This window comes from Bemisia tabaci, chromosome 1 (genome assembly GCF_918797505.1).
Source record: "Bemisia tabaci chromosome 1, PGI_BMITA_v3".
Taxonomy (NCBI): Eukaryota; Metazoa; Arthropoda; class Insecta; order Hemiptera; family Aleyrodidae; genus Bemisia; species Bemisia tabaci.
The window spans coordinates 34824171-34842226 of record NC_092793.1 but is presented as its reverse complement, the minus strand read 5'-3'; the positions used below and the strand labels follow the sequence as shown (position 1 = coordinate 34842226).

The 18056-nt window shown below is 42.8% G+C and overlaps 1 protein-coding gene across 5 annotated transcripts in view; it reads right to left on the bottom strand.

Annotated features, from left to right (window-relative positions):
• The window catches only part of Nf1 (neurofibromin 1), a 291489-nt gene that overhangs the window by 245872 nt on the left and 27561 nt on the right, over window positions 1–18056 (bottom strand). For all 5 annotated transcript variants that reach the window (XM_072300264.1, XM_072300271.1, XM_072300269.1 and 2 more), the window contains exons 4-5: window positions 17816–17927; window positions 15183–15289 (exon numbers count right to left, since the gene is read on the bottom strand). In XM_072300264.1, the coding sequence (XP_072156365.1) occupies window positions 15183–15289; window positions 17816–17927 (219 nt within the window). The remainder of the gene's footprint in view (window positions 1–15182; window positions 15290–17815; window positions 17928–18056) is intronic.

The window sequence follows — 18056 nt, the reverse complement described above, 5'->3', positions numbered from 1 at the left end:
TTTAAAGTAGTGCTCATTTAATCAAGTCCAGTTACACATGTAAACCCAAACTGACCATTTGCGACATGGTGTTCAGAACACCGCATAATTGCCGTCGGAATTCGCGTAGAGGCGGGGTTGCCAGTTTTCATGGAAACCGCCACCACAAACACAAAAAAAATGTATTACTCATTCAATCACGTTCAGCCTCATTCAGTCGTTGGAATTGTCGATTTTCGAATCGATGACTTTTTCTATCTCTCTGCAACGGCAGCGGTGCCTGACAGTAACGAGATATCGATGTTGTATAGATCAAGATCAATGAATCTGGGTCCCTTGCCGAAACTACTCATCAGACCGCTTGGGTGATTACGTAACTTTGAATTTCGAGAGTTGGAGATGTAAACCATACATACATAAAGCCGCTTTTATAGCGCCGCCTCGCGCTCTGCGACGCCCAATCGCCATTGCCCCCTATCCTCCCAGAGATCATCAGGCAATTGGCACCTTCTGACCTTCTCATCCACCCCTTGTCGCCAACCTTTCACAGGACGTCCACGCCGTCGCCTTCCGGGAGGGACCCAATCGAAGAACTGCTTGGGCAACCGATCATCTGCCATCCTTCGCACATATCCATACCAGACCAACTGCTTGGACCTGATATCGTGCACGATGTCCTTCACCCATTATCTCGCGTACCTTCTCATTGCGGATACGCTCTCTTCTCGATATCCCAGCAGACCTTCGCCAAAAGTCCATCTCGGTTGCCCTAAGCATATCTTCAGTTCTTTTCTTGAGTTGCCAGACCTCACTCCCGTAAGTTACGATACTCTTCACGATAACGTTGTGGTCTCCTTGGAGATGCTCTGGTCCCAGAGAACCCCATTTAGCATCGCGATAGCTTTCCTGCCTTGCACATTCCGATCTTTAATGGCCCGATCTAAATTTCCGTCCTTCGTTAACCATACTCCCAGATATTTATACTCTTCACAGTCCTGAATTTTTCGACCATCCTCCAGTTCAATGCTTTGCTGATCACCACCGATAACCAACTTCTCCTTCTTTACCACATTAACTTCCATCCCCCACTTACGGTATACTTCCACTAACTTGCGCGTCATGTAATTCGCATCTTCTTCGTCCTGAGCTATTACCACCTGATCATCAGCAAAGCACAGAGTATAAAGGGTGCCATTTTCTCGTAGCGGGATGCCCATTCCTGAACAGCATCTTTTCCATTCTTTTAAAACTTCTTCCAGGTACACTTTAAATAAGGTTGGCGACAAACAACATCCTTGTTTAAGTCCCTTCGTAATTAAAAACCCCAACGATAACTCCCCATGAGATTTAACCCTAGAAAACGCCCCATCATAAAATTCTTTTATTGCACTAATTGGTCCCCCACTAAAACCCCTCTTGTTCAAGGCTTCCCAAAGTTTCATCAATGGCACACTATCGTAAGCTTTCTGGAGATCCACAAACACTAGATGTAATTCTTGGCCTAATCCTTTCTTTTTCTCGATCACGTGGATGATGGTAAATAGGTGATCAATTGTTGACCGACCGGCTCTGAAACCTGCTTGCTCTTCCGCTTCATGTTCTTGCCACTCATCCTCGATTTTAGCTTTCAGAATTTTTCCGTATACCTTGCTTAGGGTACTGACAGTCCTCTATAATTATCGCACTTATCCTTTCGACCCTTCTTCTTGTATATAGGTGACACCCAAGACTCTTTCCATTCGATCGGTACCTTGCCACCTGCCAAGCAATCTTGCATCAGATCTCTCAAACGCTGAAACAGCTTGCAGGTTCCACACTTGATCAACTCTACAGGAATATTTCCCGGACCCGGAGCTTTATCGTTCTTCAGCTCTCGTACGGCCTTTACCACGTCCTTCATGTGAATCTCCAAGTTATTATTATCATTAGTATACTCCAAGCTTATACCTCCATCTTGAAATTCAGGTCGCCTTTCTGTCAGTAAATTTTTAAAATAACCCTCCAGTTTATCAATGGATATCGGAGATATTAGGTCCCGCTTCATGTCTCTTCGCAGTCCTTTCAGCAACTTCCAGCTCTCAGTACTTTCCCTCCCTCCTATGCACGAGTCTATTCGATTACAGCTCCTCTCCCAAGATTCGTTCTTTTTCTTGGTGATGAGCCTTCGCACCTGCGTCTGAGCTTTTCTATACGCCTGTTTGTCTTCTGCTTTTTTAGAAGAAAGGAACTGATGGTACTTTTTCCGCTTCTCTTGAATCTCCTTCTCAATTTCTTCATCCCACCAGTAAGGTTTTTCACTAACTTTTCTATCATCAGCAATACCAAGAGCCTCCATTGCTGCCGAATGAATGCAATCCTTAAGGAACTGATACTGCTGTTCGGTATCACCGTGCCTTGATTCGCCCAACTTCTCATCCAAGCGCTTTCCGCACAATGCCCTTACACTTGGATGCTGCAAGCTGTCAATATTATAACTTACAAGCTTGACACGATCTTTCTGTTGGTGAGCCTGCTTTTGTGCTTGCCTGCTCTCCTGGCTCCCTTTAACTGGAAAAGCTATTTTCGCCCCGAGGAAGTAATGATCACTGCCGCAGGAAAGACCTCTCCACACTCTAACTTGCTGAATCTTCATCTCCGTGTCTTGCCTGACCACCACATAATCAATGATTGACTTTAACCCGCGAGTGGACTGGACCCAAGTATATTTATGAATATCTTTGTGTTGGTAGAACCCATTGAGCACCTTCATCTCCCTTTGCTCACATACGTCGATGATACGAGCTCCGTTATCATTTATTGTCGCCTCTCCGAAAGGGCCGACGATCTTACTTTTAACTTATCGTCCTACTCTCCCATTCAGATCTCCCAACACAATGATTTCCCTCCTGGATCCAATCTTGCCAATCTCCTCGTTCAATTCTTCAAAAAATTGGTCCTTCACTGCGACAGTAGAATCATCGTTGACTCCATAAACTCCCAAAATGGTATTTTATGACCAAACACTGCCATATTCATCTTTATCATTCGGGGGTTAACAGCTTCCCATGTAGTAATGCACTTCCGCAGGCTCTTGCGGGTAAGAATTGCAACACCCTGCTGCGCTCGCTGATCTTTTTCGACGCCACTATAAAACAAATCGTAGTCATTCACACTTACAGAGCCTTGTCCTTTTTTCTTTGTTTCCGTTAATACTGCGACATCAAATTCGTGACTCCCTATCTCCGATACCACTTCCGTCATTTTGCGTGCACGGGACGGAAAGGAAGGGAATGAGAGCTCCGACTAGGGCGCGACGAGGGCAAAATCGAGAGCGTCTGATTTCACCAGAGAACTGGCCGAACCCCTATCTTTTCAAAACATAGAAAAAACAAGGGAACGGGCATGTAAATGAGACCCCGAACTCTGGTGGTCAGGGATGAAAAGCTGGAGGGATCCCTCTCGTCAGCGCACAGTCGGTTCCCTGCGCGGGGGCGGAGAAAGCGCGCGGTTGAGGCGTGGACGGACGGTGGAACAAGGGAGAGCCACAGTGGGCTCGAACATTCCCCCCACCAAAAAGAAGGTGAAATCTCTCCTTCTTTTTCGAAACAAAAACCAAGTGAAAAAGAGGATAACTAATTTCAGTTAAATTTTACACATTGGGCACAAGAAAAAACATAAAATAATTAAGAGGATTACATTAAAGCTCGTTCGAGAGGAGAAAATGTCTGAATTTGTTAAAAAAAAGTTAACAAACAATTCAGAGCGGACACAAATTAAAATTTACATAAAAATTAGAGAATTTAACAAATTTACACAAGATTAACTTTACACAGGAATAACGTGGGCTGATTAGCGACGAGCGTAGAGACTGACTGACGAGCTGAGTGAAAGTGCTGACTCGATCAGTTTTCGAAATGCTGATTCATAGATGTTTGAGCGGGGGATGATGACCTAATTTTGAGCCGAGGCGAGAGGTCTGGATGGGGTGCACGTGCACTGTAGAAAGCAGTTCCAATCAGGGGATGCGGGGGTGGACGATGCACTGGCCGCGGCTCAGGTCATTCATCGCTCGAAGTGGCCCAAAACAAAGGAAGAAAGTGACGGGGCGGCCTGGAGGGTTGCGACTCGGCGTGACAGGAAGAAAGTCATAAAACCAGACGAGGCTGCGCAAGGTTCATCCCTTAGCGGGTATTTTCTCCCGAACGAGACGGATCAGCTGTTCATGCTGAGTTAAAATGGGAACGTTTAACCTATAGAAATAACACTAAACTACTTCTATTTACACACATATAAACGTAAAATTTACAACAATGCAGAGTCCCAAATCTCAATCGACGGGAAGGCGAAAGAGTTTCACGAGCGGACGACGCAATGTGCTGCCCGTTGTTTTCACTGACGCGACACGAACAATGCCGTCTTTGCCTGGCTGCAGCTCGATTACTCGTCCCATCTGCCAGTGCAAGGACGGTGCATTTGCATCCTTGATGAGGACTAAGTCACCAACAGCGAGAGTTTCAGCCGCTTGAGTCCGCCACTTAGCACGCTGTTGCAGAGTATTCAGGTACTCCAATGACCACTGTTTCCAGTACTGCTGTGTTTGCTGTAAAAGTTGCCATCTGGAGATGCGGTTTGAAGGAGTGGACGACCAATCATACTCTGGCAAACTCAGGAGCGGGCCGCCGATGAGGAAGTGAGCGGGCGTAAGTACATTGAGGTCCTCCACATCAGAGGAAATTGGGCAGAGAGGCCTAGAATTGAGAATAGCTTCAATTCTAGTTAGGAGCGTAGTGAATTTCTCAAACGTCAATTTTAGATCACCTAATATTCTCTTTAGGTGGAATTTCACTGACTTGATGCCAGCCTCCCAAATGCCACCAAAATGGCTGCCAGTGGGTGGCGAGAAGTGCCATTTGATGTTTTTCAATGTCAAATGTTTTGTGACCATTTCATTTGACTTGTCTTCACGCAAAAATTCATAAAGCTCATCCAAATAATTATTTGTGCCCTTGAAATTTGATCCATTACCTATCCGAAAAAATGTCAGTGCACATGCCTCTGCGCGATGTGAATCTCTCCAACGCGGCGATGAATGCTTCCGTAGTCAGATCGGAGAAGAGCTCTAAGTGAATTGCTTTCGTTGCCAAACAAATGAATAAGCAGATGTAAGCCTTATGAGAAGGTGCATTTCGTCGCTTAGAGTCTTTGATCAAATACGGACCACCAAAATCTGTTCCAACTTTCAGGAAGCAGCGCGCGGCAGGGACGACGCGGCACTCTGGAAGTTGCCCCATTTGCGGCGCAACATTTCTGGGAGCGGCTCGGAAACAAATAATACACTTATGAAGTTGAGCTTTAATCGCATAAAGAGCTGAAAGAATCCAATAACTTTGGGATATGATGCTTTGCAGTAAGCGAGGTCCGGCGTGAAGATTTTGACGGTGAAAAAAGTCGATGATCAATTTGGTCAGATGAGCGTTTTTCGGCAAAATTGCCGGATGCTTGGCGGCCATCGGCAAATTGGATTTATCGAGTCTACCCCCCACCCTAAGCACTCCTAGGGGATCAATGAAGGGGTTCAAACTTAGAATTTGATTGCTGACCGTTTTTCCGCTGCGTAGTGCTTGAATGTCTTGAGCAAAATTTTGAAGTTGAACCAATTTTAAAATTGTCAGCATGGAGGAGTTAACTTCTTCAATTGAAAGTTCTCCTTGAGCAATTTTCGTGGCTGAATTTTTCTTCTTTTGATCAATTTTAGCTCGACAATTTGAGACGAAACGAAAACACCAGGCAATTGAGTTGCGGAGTCGAGTCAGGCTTGAAAAACGGCTTAAAGTGTCCGTAGTTTGGGCAATAAAGGCTTTTTTGAAATTTTTAAGCTCAGGGATACCCTTTAATTTTATCTTTTCGATTGGAGTGATTTTCCAAGATTCTTCAGGTCCAGAGAGCCAGTTAGGGCCTTTCCACCATAGAGGATTATTTACGAGGTTTTGCGGCAAAACTGGTCTGGATGCCAGATCGCTGGGATTTTCATCACCTGGTACATGGTACCAAAGATCCGGGGACAATTTTTCAGTAATTGAAACCACTCGATTTGCGATGTAAGTAGACAGTTTGTACGGAGGCGTGGTGATCCAACTCAACGTCGTGGTTGAGTCCGTAAGTGCTACAATTTTCTCAACGCGATATTTCGAAGGTTCAAGGGCTTTAAGTGTGCTCTCGAAAGTTTTAGCTAAAAGGTTAGCGCCACTTAGTTCTAGACGAGGCACACTTAGTGGCTTGACAGGAGCCACCTTGGATTTTGCGATTAAAAGATTCACATTAAATTTTTCGCCATTTTCAGAGCGTACGTAGATCGTGGCACCATATCCTTGCTCAGATCCATCTGAAAATCCAATTAATGTGATCATTTTTGACTTGGAGGGGAAAATCCATCTTGGGATTTTCAAATAAGTTAGGAGGTGCAATTGACTCAAAACTTTTGACCACATTTTACCAATTTCTGGCGGGGCGGGGTCGTCCCAATCTGCACCGACAATCCATAATTGTTGAATGATTATTTTTGCACTTAAAGCTACAGGAGTAATGTAACCTTAGGGATCAAATATTCTGGCGATATCTGAGAGTATGCCTCTTTTCGTGAGTTTGCCACATAAATTCACTTTATTGTAAGAAAATGTGTCAGAAGAAGGATGCCATTTTACGCCTACCACTCCGTGGGTGCTTTCAGCGTCATTGTGAAATTCCCGCGGTATGGCCATATCCCCATTTTCTAAACCTTCCAAAACTTTAGCGTGACTGCTGCTCCATTTTTTCACAGGAAAGCCTCCTTTTTCACAGCACTTAGTGATTTCAACACGCAGATTCACAGTTTCTTCGACTGTGTCATGACCAGTGAAAATGTCATCGGTGTAAACAGCGTCATCCAACACTTTGCAGGCTTCTGGAAATTCTTGCCTTTCGTTTATTGAATGTTGTTTCATTGTGCGATGCGCTAAATACGGAGCTGGGCCGGTACCATAAGTGACAGTGCACAGCTCAAAATCTTTCGGAGGGGAAGTTTCGTCATCTCGCCAAAGTATGTGCTGATATTGCCTATCTTCTGGGCGTATCAAGATTTGGCGGAACATCTTACAAATATCACCAGTAAGGGCAACTCTATGCGTGCGGAATCTGATCAAAAGGTGAACGATATCTGCTTGCAATTTTGGACCGGTGTGCAAATTTTCATTAAGACTGATCCCGTTGCTAGCTTTCATAGAGGCGTCAAAAACGACACGAACGCGCGTCGATAGTACATTTTCGCGCACCCTTGCATGATGCGGAATGTAATAGCGGGCTTCCGTATTGCTGGGGGCTAACTGCATGTGTCCAAGCTGCTCATATTCATTCATAAATTCCTTGTAAGCGTGTTTCAGCTCAGGTTGCTTGTGAAGTTTTCTTTCCACAGATTTCAAACGATTTTCGGCTAATGCGCGTGAATTTGGCAACACCGGATTAGGATTTTTCAGGAGGAGCGGAACCACGTAACGGCCATCAGGTTGGCGATAGTGAAGTTTTTCAAATTGTTGTTCACAAAAGATGTCATCGGGACTCATCACTTGATGTTTCTGTGGCTCCTCTGTTTCCCAAAATTTCTTAAAATCTGCGCTGAGTGGCAGGCCATCGATGGACAAAAAGCTTTTCTGCTTTTGCCTTTTCGGTTTTTTCGATGTGCTCACTCGGCCGATAATTATCCAACCATAAATGCTCTGTAGGGCGCAGCCATTTCTCTCGGTCAATTTTCGTTTCCCCGTGAGAATAATGAATATAGGGAAAAAGATCAGCTCCCAAAATCATGTCAATTTCGCCGACTTGGTGAAAAGCTGGATCCGCGAGTTCAAGCTGACTCCAAAATTTTCGAACTTCGGGCGTGACAGGTTGAGTAGGAATTGAGTCTGTGATTGTAGAGAGAACGGTGGCACGAGCATGGAGTATCGGCTCAGAATTTTGACGAGGTTTCAGCGTGCATTTCACTTCACCGAGAGGTTTTACCGCTTGGTTACCGATACCTGAAATTTCAGCGTCGGTTGCATACATTGGTAATTCAAGGCGCTGAACGCACTCATAACTGATGAAACATGACATAGCGCCACTGTCTGCGATTGCTCGCACAGGTTTATACGAGTTATCAGGGCACTTAACGTTGAGAAGCACAGTACCAAGGAGAGAAGTGAAATTTCGAGACGGCAGAGTTTCAAACTCTGAAGAAAGATGCACTTTAATGTTCTCCGGGGGCGAATTAGAATTGGATGCTCCATCGACGTTTTTTCGTGGATTTGAACACAGTAGGCTATGATGTTGTTGTTTGCAAAATCGACAGGAATATTCGCTAGCGCAGGCAGCGGTTTCGTGTTTTATAGACAAGCAGTTGGTACACCGGCGTAATTCGATTACCTTGCTTTTTCGCGCGCTTGGAGAAAGGCGCTTAAATTTATTGCATTTGTACAGGCCGTGATTTCCACAGCACAATTCACAAGTATTTGTAGACTCAACTATTTCACTGTTGAGAAAAACCTTGTGGGAACTATTGTGCGATTTTGACGGATTTGATGTTGAGTTGGTACCCCTGGAAACTTGTGAATCCTCCGCCTGAGCCTTGTTGCTGGAAGAATCCATAGAAGAGCTTTCGATCTGCAGACACTCTTTTTCGAGAAAGTCGCGAATGCTCTCAAGCTTAGGGTATTTTACATCTGCGCCGCGATAATCATCAAAGCGTTTTCTGAAATAAAACGTCATCTTGGCGGTGATCACAGCTGTCAGCATGGATGAATAATCTTGAAGTTTGTGATCCAATCCTTCAAGTGCTTGCGTATGTTCACGCACTTTCGTGAGGAAGTTCGGAATGTGTTTCAAATCCTTAATTTCTGGCAGTCCCAAAAGTCCATTGTAGTGGTAGTAAATATGACGACGTTCACATTGATAGCGTTGACACAAAAGTTTCCAAGCTACGTCATAATTTGTTTCGGTGATGTCAAGACCTTTGACTAGGTCCCGAGCGCTACCTTCAAGGGAGCTTAAGAGATATTGAAATTTCCTCACTGTGGGCAACTCTTTCTCGTTATGCACCGAAGCTGCAAAGAGATTGTAGAAAGAGCGCCAATCTTCTAAGTTACCCGAAAAACGCGGCAAGGGCAATTTCGGGAGTTGGATTCGGCCGCGCGAGGCTCCGCTGGATGCGGAGGAGTCATGGCTCGCTGTCTCGGCGATTTTCGGACAGCACGAGAGATACAGCGTTTCCGCAGAGTGTATCATGCTGTCGAATTTTCCTTGAGTTCTTTTGAACTCAATTTGAGTGTCATCTGGGAGCGAAGCGTTTAAGCTGAGGATTTCCGCCTGAAGCTCATCAAATTGTTCTTGATAAGTTGATAGTCTTTCGTAGAAAATCTTGAATTGACTTGAGTTTTCTGCTGAGAGATCCTTCTCAAAGGTCTTCAAAATTGTTTCCACGCGAGTGCAGACGGTGTTTCTTTTCGCTGTAAGAACGCTTGCGGCATTTAAGTTGGAAGGCGCACTTCCAAACTCGTCTTCCAGATTGACGATATCGTCATTGTTTAAACTTTTCCGGTTCGTTTTTGATAATTTAGGCATTTTGGATTTGAGAAATTAATGAACACAAAATGACTAAACTATAAAATCTTGAACTCAAAAAATGATTAAGCAACTTGAAAATTAGATTGCTGTTATTTCAACCAACAAATCTAAGGACATTAAAGTAAAGCATGACACTAGTAACACCTAAGGACTGGTGTTTCAATTATTTTAATAAAGGATCCGGCCCCAGGGGCCAAAATGGGTGGGAGCGAGGGACCAGCTGATAAATAGGAGCTGTGATCAGAACCAAGAGTTGTAAGATTCCTTCAGAAAGTCGATTTGCTGCTACGAGCCCACGACATGGATCATCATCAGGAAATCTTAATCTTAAAGTTCTAATCTTTATTTCTCAACAATATGTACACGTTACATAGGCAAAATACACGACAAATACATACATAGGGCTTTAACACTTCAATCCTCATGTCAGAGGGAACGACGTTGAGGGACAGGTGAAGGCTGGAGGCGCAGCATTAGTCGTGCGTGCACATAGGAGGAGATGCGCTGCAGTATACGTGCGAGCACAAGGACAGGGTGCTGCAGTACACGTGCGAGCACAAGGATAGGAAGGAAGCTGCAGTAGACGTGCGAGCAAGGGCGTGTGCAGCAGTAAACGTGCGTGCACGGGACGGAAAGGAAGGGAATGAGAGCTCCGACTAGGGCGCGACGAGGGCAAAATCGAGAGCGTCTGATTTCACCAGAGAACTGGCCGAACCCCTATCTTTTCAAAACATAGAAAAAACAAGGGAACGGGCATGTAAATGAGACCCCGAACTCTGGTGGTCAGGGATGAAAAGCTGGAGGGATCCCTCTCGTCGGCGCACAGTCGGTTCCCTGCGCGGGGGCGGAGAAAGCGCGCGGTTGAGGTGTGGACGGACGGTGGAACAAGGGAGAGCCACAGTGGGCTCGAACACAGCTCAGGATAATACTTCAACGTTTCATGGCTCCAGAGGCCCACTTTCAAGTCTCACCGATCAGCCGTTTGAACTTGTTTTCGTCTGCCAAGCTAAACTTAAGCTTAAATATATCCATTTTGATAGATTATTTGTTTGAAACATGGGTAAACGTAAAAAAAAAGTTTACAGGACCCCAAAGTGGCTTCCTAAGACAATTTCATTGCTCGGGAGCCTTACTTTCAAGTCCCACCGATCAACCGTTTAGACTTGTTTTCGTCTGCCAAGCTAAACTTATGCTAACATATATCCACACTGATAGATTATATGTTTGAAACACTTAAAACGTCAAAAAAAAAAACTTTTACGGGGCCTCAAAGTAGCCTCCCGAGGCGATTCTTTGCTGTTCTTGAGCACAAGTTTCAATTGGTCCTGATCAACCCCCATCAACTCGGATTATTCTGCCTGGGCAGATTTAGGCTCTAATGCATTCGATTTGCTAGAATATGACAATGGAACATGATAAAAGTCATCGTCAATGGCATATGATAGCTAATTGTAGTAAGTGAAAGAAACGCGAAAACGTCATTTTTCATGAGAAATAACTTGAGGCGATTGTGTGTGATTGATCTGCCACTCAGACTAAAAGGTAGTCTAGAGTCATGGCAATAACTTCCGAGTAAAATTACGAGGTTCTCCGAGGTGCAAAGGATATTATTTGGGTCCTACTTTTGCGATTTTATTGAAAAACTGACTATGTCTAAGGGTTAATCTAGAGCATTAGATATGATGAAAAAGAACAGTTTCAGCATGAAACATCTTAAACTTATCTTATATTTTGTGAATCAAGTGCCCAAACACTTTCAGGTACGGTGAAACGACGAAAACAAGCCCTTAAACACAGCACTGCCGCTCAGTAACTGGAATCGCACTCAAAAGTGCTCCGCGCGCCGCACTTCCCAGGTTTGTCACATCTTTATTAGTGCTTTAATCGAAGTGAAATTTTACAGGAGTCTTCTCTACAGTATGTACTATCGATCTACCTCTTAAATTCTAACTTTTTCCAAACTTCACTTTTTCGATTTATTGCCGCTTAAACCGGGCTATTGGGACCATAGTGCGCCGCGCGTCGCGTCGGATTTCCCTGGACCAACCGGCCGGCGCCGAACGGTCAAAGCGGACACCGAGTGGACGCAGCGCGACGATCCGCGCCGTGCGTAGCTCGAACGCCCTCTCCGCATGTTTGTGGGTGAACGGTTAGAAATACGCCAGACGAATTTTTGCCCTGGGCATCGTAATTCGGCATAATTTATTTGGTTTGACTATCCACACTCACTTTTACGACATTACTGTAGATGGGCCATTCTGGAGAGTGCTTCCGACTATTTTTCGGGTGAAAACCGGTCAATTGTGCCTTGTTCGTGCACGATCCGTCAAGACGGACGAAATTTTCGCCTTTCAGGCCAACAAATTGAAAAAATCGGTTAGGAAACATGTGTTTGAACCTTTCAAATAATATGTTAAAAATTTACGCCTTTTAGGCCTATAAGCGGTACCAGGGGGTCAATTTTATGCGGTGAAATTTGTGGTACTTCATATGGGGCCCATTTGACAACGTTTTTTCGATGATGCACCTTTTCCCTCTCAAAGTCGAAAATTTTGATCCACCCTAACCACCAATTTCTGTATTATTATCAAACCGACTTGCCAATTTTGAAAAAGTAAATAAAAATCCAGAGACAAAATTTGTAACTGATCATTAATCACAGTGATTGCTGATTGTGGAGGTTTTTCTATGCGTAGCAGGGGTTATCTGCTAGTTTCTCATGTAAATATGGACGATAAGTAATAGAGAGACAGAAAGAAAAAAAACCAATGGTAATGCTTCCCATAGAGTACATAAATTCGTAATGTAAATGGGAGAGCTGGCGCCATGTTCTGCTCAACGAGTTCCGAGTCCAGTGTGCGCCTAGTTCAGGTCACTTTTTCGATACATGTTCGATCCAAAATGGCGGTGTGGAATACGGGTGTTTACTTTGTGCAGGCAAAGACCCCCTGGGAAGTGCAGGCTCTCAAGAAGATGGCCGCGACGAGAACTCCGAGCAGTTCGAGCAGTTCCAGCACTCTCTGAGCAATACCTGCTCTAACCCATCCTATCGTCCGTCGCCTCCCCACCCTAACCATCTAATTATGTTTCCAATGTAAAATGTCATCTTAGGCCTTGTCTCGACGGCGCAACTGTTGAGGGAATTAGGTGCAACTGGTGCGAGTTTGTTGCACCAATCTAAGTTCCCTGTCTCGACTCACACGCATGTGTACCTGAAATTTTTAGGCGGGAATATTTGAACAACATTGATTTTTTTAGGTTAAACGATGTCAACTGAGATAACTGAAACTGAACTGATAATTATTAACGGGAGGTGAATATTTTGCGTTATTTCGACCAGGTATAAAACAAAAAAAAACAACAACATAACACAGATATCGATAATAAGAAAATATATTCGATAAAATTTTATTTTCCTGCTGTAGTGATATGATGCTACAAACGAGCATATAAAATTGATACTGAAATGTATACAAATATTTCTAAAATATAACCACTCAGAAACAAAACACCCTTAGTAAACTCTCGAAAAAGTGACCCTGCGTCACACGGGAGTCTCGGAATTCGGGACCTGGAAAATGCTTAAAAGTGGCGCAAGCTCTTTAACTTACAGTACGACTCTATGTTCTCTAAGATGCTTCCAGGCACATCAAAACCGATGATATTCTTGCCCAAAGGGCCGTAACTCACTATTTTCCATCAGAAATGATAATTTAGAATCGGCTCTACAGGCCCTGAGAGCTTTAAACTTTTTTCTACATTTTTTCCCCTTTGGCGATCATTTTTTGGACTACATAGAAACTTTATAGGAATTGACCAAGAATATCGTAAAACAGTAATACACAAAATTAAGAGGCATCCTAACCACCATACCACCATTGAGTTTGGTTCTGATGCTTCAATCTCCCACCAAAAGGTAGTGCTGGCATTGCGCACACTACGGAAGATTCATTATTTACTTACAATACAGGGTGTTCGAAAAGTCCCCTTCCCCCCTTGAACTTTTGACTTAATTGAGGTAGAGATTTGAAACTTGGAGAGTGTTCCTAAATCAAAGGGAGCTACTTTTGGATCCCCCCCAAAACTTTTTTTTTTTTTCAAATGGGAAGACCCCCAGGCCCCCTGTGTGATACTTCGTTCGAAAGAGCATAAAAAAAAATTTTTCGCGCAAACCCGAAGTCATTATCTCAAACCGTTTCAAAATGGCGGCCGGTCAAAGTTCAAAATGGCCGAAAATTGGCACCTCTGCTATTTGCAAATGGATTTGCTTGAAACTCGGTATCTGGAGGTATTTTGGCACGAGAAAAACGAATTTGACGTTAGATTTTTAAAGAAACCCTAATTTATCAAAATGGCCACCGGTTTAAGCTCAAAGAGACCGAAAATTTGACAAACTCGATTTTTTGCCAATGGATTCACCTGAAATTCGGTATCTGAGAGGTATTTTGACCCGAGAAGAACGAATTCGACGTTAGATTTTTAAACAAACCCTAATTTTTCAAAATGGCCGCCGATTAAAGTTCAAAATGGTCAACAATTGGCAACCTCGACTTTTTGCCGATGGATTCGCCTGAAACTCGGTGTTTGGGGGTAGGCAAAAAGTCGAGGTTGCCAATTGTTGACCATTTTGAACTTTAATCGGCGGCCATTTTGAAAAATTAGGGTTTGTTTAAAAATCTAACGTCGAATTCGTTCTTCTCGGGTCAAAATACCCCTCAGATACCGAATTTCAGGTGAATCCATTGGCAAAAAATCGAGTTTGTCAAATTTTCGGCCACTTTGAGCTTAAACCGGTGGCCATTTTGAAAAATTAGGGTTTCTTTAAAAATCTAACGTCAAATTCGTTTTTCTCGTGCCAAAATACCTCCAGATACCGAGTTTCAAGCAAATCCATTTGCAAATAGCAGAGGTGCCAATTTTCGGCCATTTTGAACTTTGACCGGCCGCCATTTTGAAACGGTTTGAGATAATGACTTCGGGTTTGCGCGAAAAATTTTCTTTTTTTATGCTCTTTCAAACGAAGTTTCACAAAGGGGGTCTTGCGCGAAAAATTTTCTTTTTTTATGCTCTTTCGAACGAAGTATCACAAAGGGGGTCTTCCCATTTGAAAAAAAAAAAGTTAGGGTCCATAACCCCCCCCCCCCCAAAGGGGCCCCCCCAAAAAAAATTTTGGGGGGTCAAAAAGTAGCTCCCTTTGATTAAGGAACACTCTCCAAGTTTCAAATCTCTACCTCAATTAAGTCAAAAGTTAGAGGGGGGGAGGGGACTTTTCGAACACCCTGTATGACAGAACAGTTATAAATGATTATTACTAGATGGCCACATCCGTCTCCCTCTCAGTCATCTCAAAGGGGCTGATTGAGTAGCAAATAAGCAGTGTCATCCACAGCTAAAAAGACAGATTTCTAAGTGTCTTTAAAAATCCATCACCACCGGAGATGGAGCCTGGGACTTTGGTGTTGGCAGTAAGCTGCCTTGATCACTACACCTTTAAGGTTGATTTTTCATAGATATCTAGTGATTGGCCAAAAAAAGGCCGAACTTCAGCTAAGATATATTCAATTTTACAACTAGATATGATTACGAAATCTTACCATTGAAGAGTCTTATTAGTTTCCCAGTATCTACACTGATATGTTGAATTAATTCAATGTCGCTATAATCTGGGTTTTCTTCATTGCAGGCACTTAATTCTTGCAAACTACAAACGGGTTGAAAACAGCAAATTAGATAATTGGATAAAAATCATCGAGTGCAGAGGGGAAAAATGATATCTTGTGCAAAAAATACAAAATTTTTTAGAATTTTAACCAATAACCCTTCCTTAAGAATAGCTTAAAATGGTCATTGTAAATCTGCAAGTCTCAAAAATACTACACAAGTTGTTGATATAATTTAAATAATCCCTTATTTCTGAGTATTTATTCACACCCTGCTTACGTAGTTCATTGATATAACGTCCACCATAGCAAGGATGAGGTTGTCAACCCTCATGATAAAAATTCAATGGCAAATAATCAGCATGATAGTGGATGTGTCAGACCGCAGTTTTCCTGGTGTTTTAAATACAATAAAAGTTCGATTCACCGGATTCGCAAGGAATCGCCGAGAAATCCGGTAGGTAAATCGAGCGATTCCGTAAAACGGGTAGGACGAAATTTCAAGTCCAGGATATACATATGTATATTGCGGTTTTTTACGAGGTATCGGTCACTGATATTTTTTGTATGGATTTTCCCATACCAGCGAGAACCTCATTTGAGGAGAGTTGATCGGGTTCGGCCCGAGCCATGTAACAGATCAATCACGATCACTTTAGCTTCATTATCCTTTTTTTTAAAATTCAGCTGATGATAGGAGCTGTTCAGCCCCGAAACATCCCGTAGTATGTTTCAAACTTGTTATTTTTAGCCTATGTATATACACGAAATTCATAAGTATTAAATTCTCAATTGAAAATGAAGCCAATAATTCCATAAGTTTCCTAGATATCCTGGTTATAAACCAAGGGAGTAAATTTGTTACGTAATGGTTTACAAAACCTACTTTCTCTGGCAGATACCTGAATTTTTTGTCTGCACAACCGCTTTCTCACAAAATTAATGTGATTAAAAATTTGGCAAGACATGTATGCCTACTTTCTCATCCTGTGCTCTGCAAAGAAAAAATAAGGGAAGCCAAAAAGTTGTTATCTAAAAATTGTTATCCCAGGCATCTTGTCAACTCTATTTTTGGTAATACGGTGAAATATTGTTATAATGGCTTTCCCCCTCCAAAATGTTTCAAAAAAACTGAAATTATTGCTTGTCCGTACATATCCTCCTGCTCCGAAAAGATAAGAGCCGCATTAAAACCACATGGCTACACATTGGTCACTTCTAATAAATCTAATTTACAGAGTTTCCAGTCTTGTTTGAAATCAAAAATTCCCACCAAAAAGCAGTCAGGAGTGGTATATGAGATTCCATGTAGGGATTGTCAGGGCGTTTACATAGGGCAGTCATCCCAATATTTGCACAAAAGGCTTGATGGGCATAAATTTAACCAACATAAAGTGACTGCTCTGAAACAACACATGAGGGAAAAGGGGCATTCATTTGACTTCAGTAGCACCAGGATGTTGAAGAAAGAGAGGAATGAACAGCTTAAGTTGAATTTGGAGGGGTTGTGTATTTTAAAAAACCAAAGTGCTATAAATTCTAGGACTAAGTTTGCTCACTTTGAGGAATAATTTTCTAATCTCTGACAACTTTCTTTGTGTATAAGTACTGCCTCTCTGTAGCAAGGTCTTATTGTTATTGTTAAACTGGTCTCTTGCCGTGACTGGACTTAGTTTCTGTTTTTTTTTCCTCCTTCAGTTATGATTAACTCGTCTGCCCTGAGGATGGAGCGAATTAGTCTCCGAAACGTCGGCTTGTAGAATGTAGTGAAAAATGTTGCACAGTGTAATTAAAATGGTTGAAAACTACTCATGAATTTCTTTTACACACACACACACACCCTCACACACCCTCACACACACACCCTCACACACACAACACACACACATGTATGTGTGTTGATGTAGGTGTGTGTGTGTGTGTGTAAGGGTGTGTGTGTGTGTGTGTGTGTGTATTCCGTTTGTCTTGCAGTAAAAGCTTCAAACTAGGTTGAAATTTCTTTCCTGAGATTATGCATCGTAATTCGCGGAAAAATTTCATGGATTTTTTTCTCTCTGCGTCTCTCTGTCATTTTCTCATTTATTCAACGTATTTTGCCGGATTCATTATCAGCTGATACCACCGACCGGGCGCGATCATGTGCCATCATTGTCATTAGCGCATAATGTAAAAGATCCCAGCACGGCGTCTACGAGTTACCAATCGCGTGACAGCAGCGTGGCATTTTGCGCGCAGTTGGGAAACTTTTCGGGAAAATCGGACTAAAAGTTTCATCACGGGACTGGCAGAAATCCGGTTACCCACACAATAAGGTAAATTGAAGGGATTTTGAATCGTTCTATGGGCGTATCGCGGGTCCGGTAAATCGAACTTTTACTGTATTGTAAACGGCTTAAATCTAAGCTTCAAATGAACAACGAGTGATTTAATGGATTATGATGTAAAAAAATTTGTATTGGAGGAAGAACTGTACAAGAGCAACTATTATAAAAATCATAATTAAAACCAAATCACTTCTAAATTCTTTGAATACATATAGTTTTATACACAGAACATAGAAAACTTACCGCCCAGATATTTTGTTAAAAACAGCATTGAAAAAGTTTGAAGAGAGAGCAAACAGAACTTTGGATGCTAGGACTTTTAAATGATTTGCAGCAGAGTTATCACTTGGTCCATCTACAACATTAAAAGATCGATAACTTTAAAAAGAGCTTCGAGAAATATGCCATCATTAGACACTTAGTTGGCTGTTTCTGTGTAAGATAAAACATTTGATTTGGGCTTAGCCTTTACGTTGATGGAAGG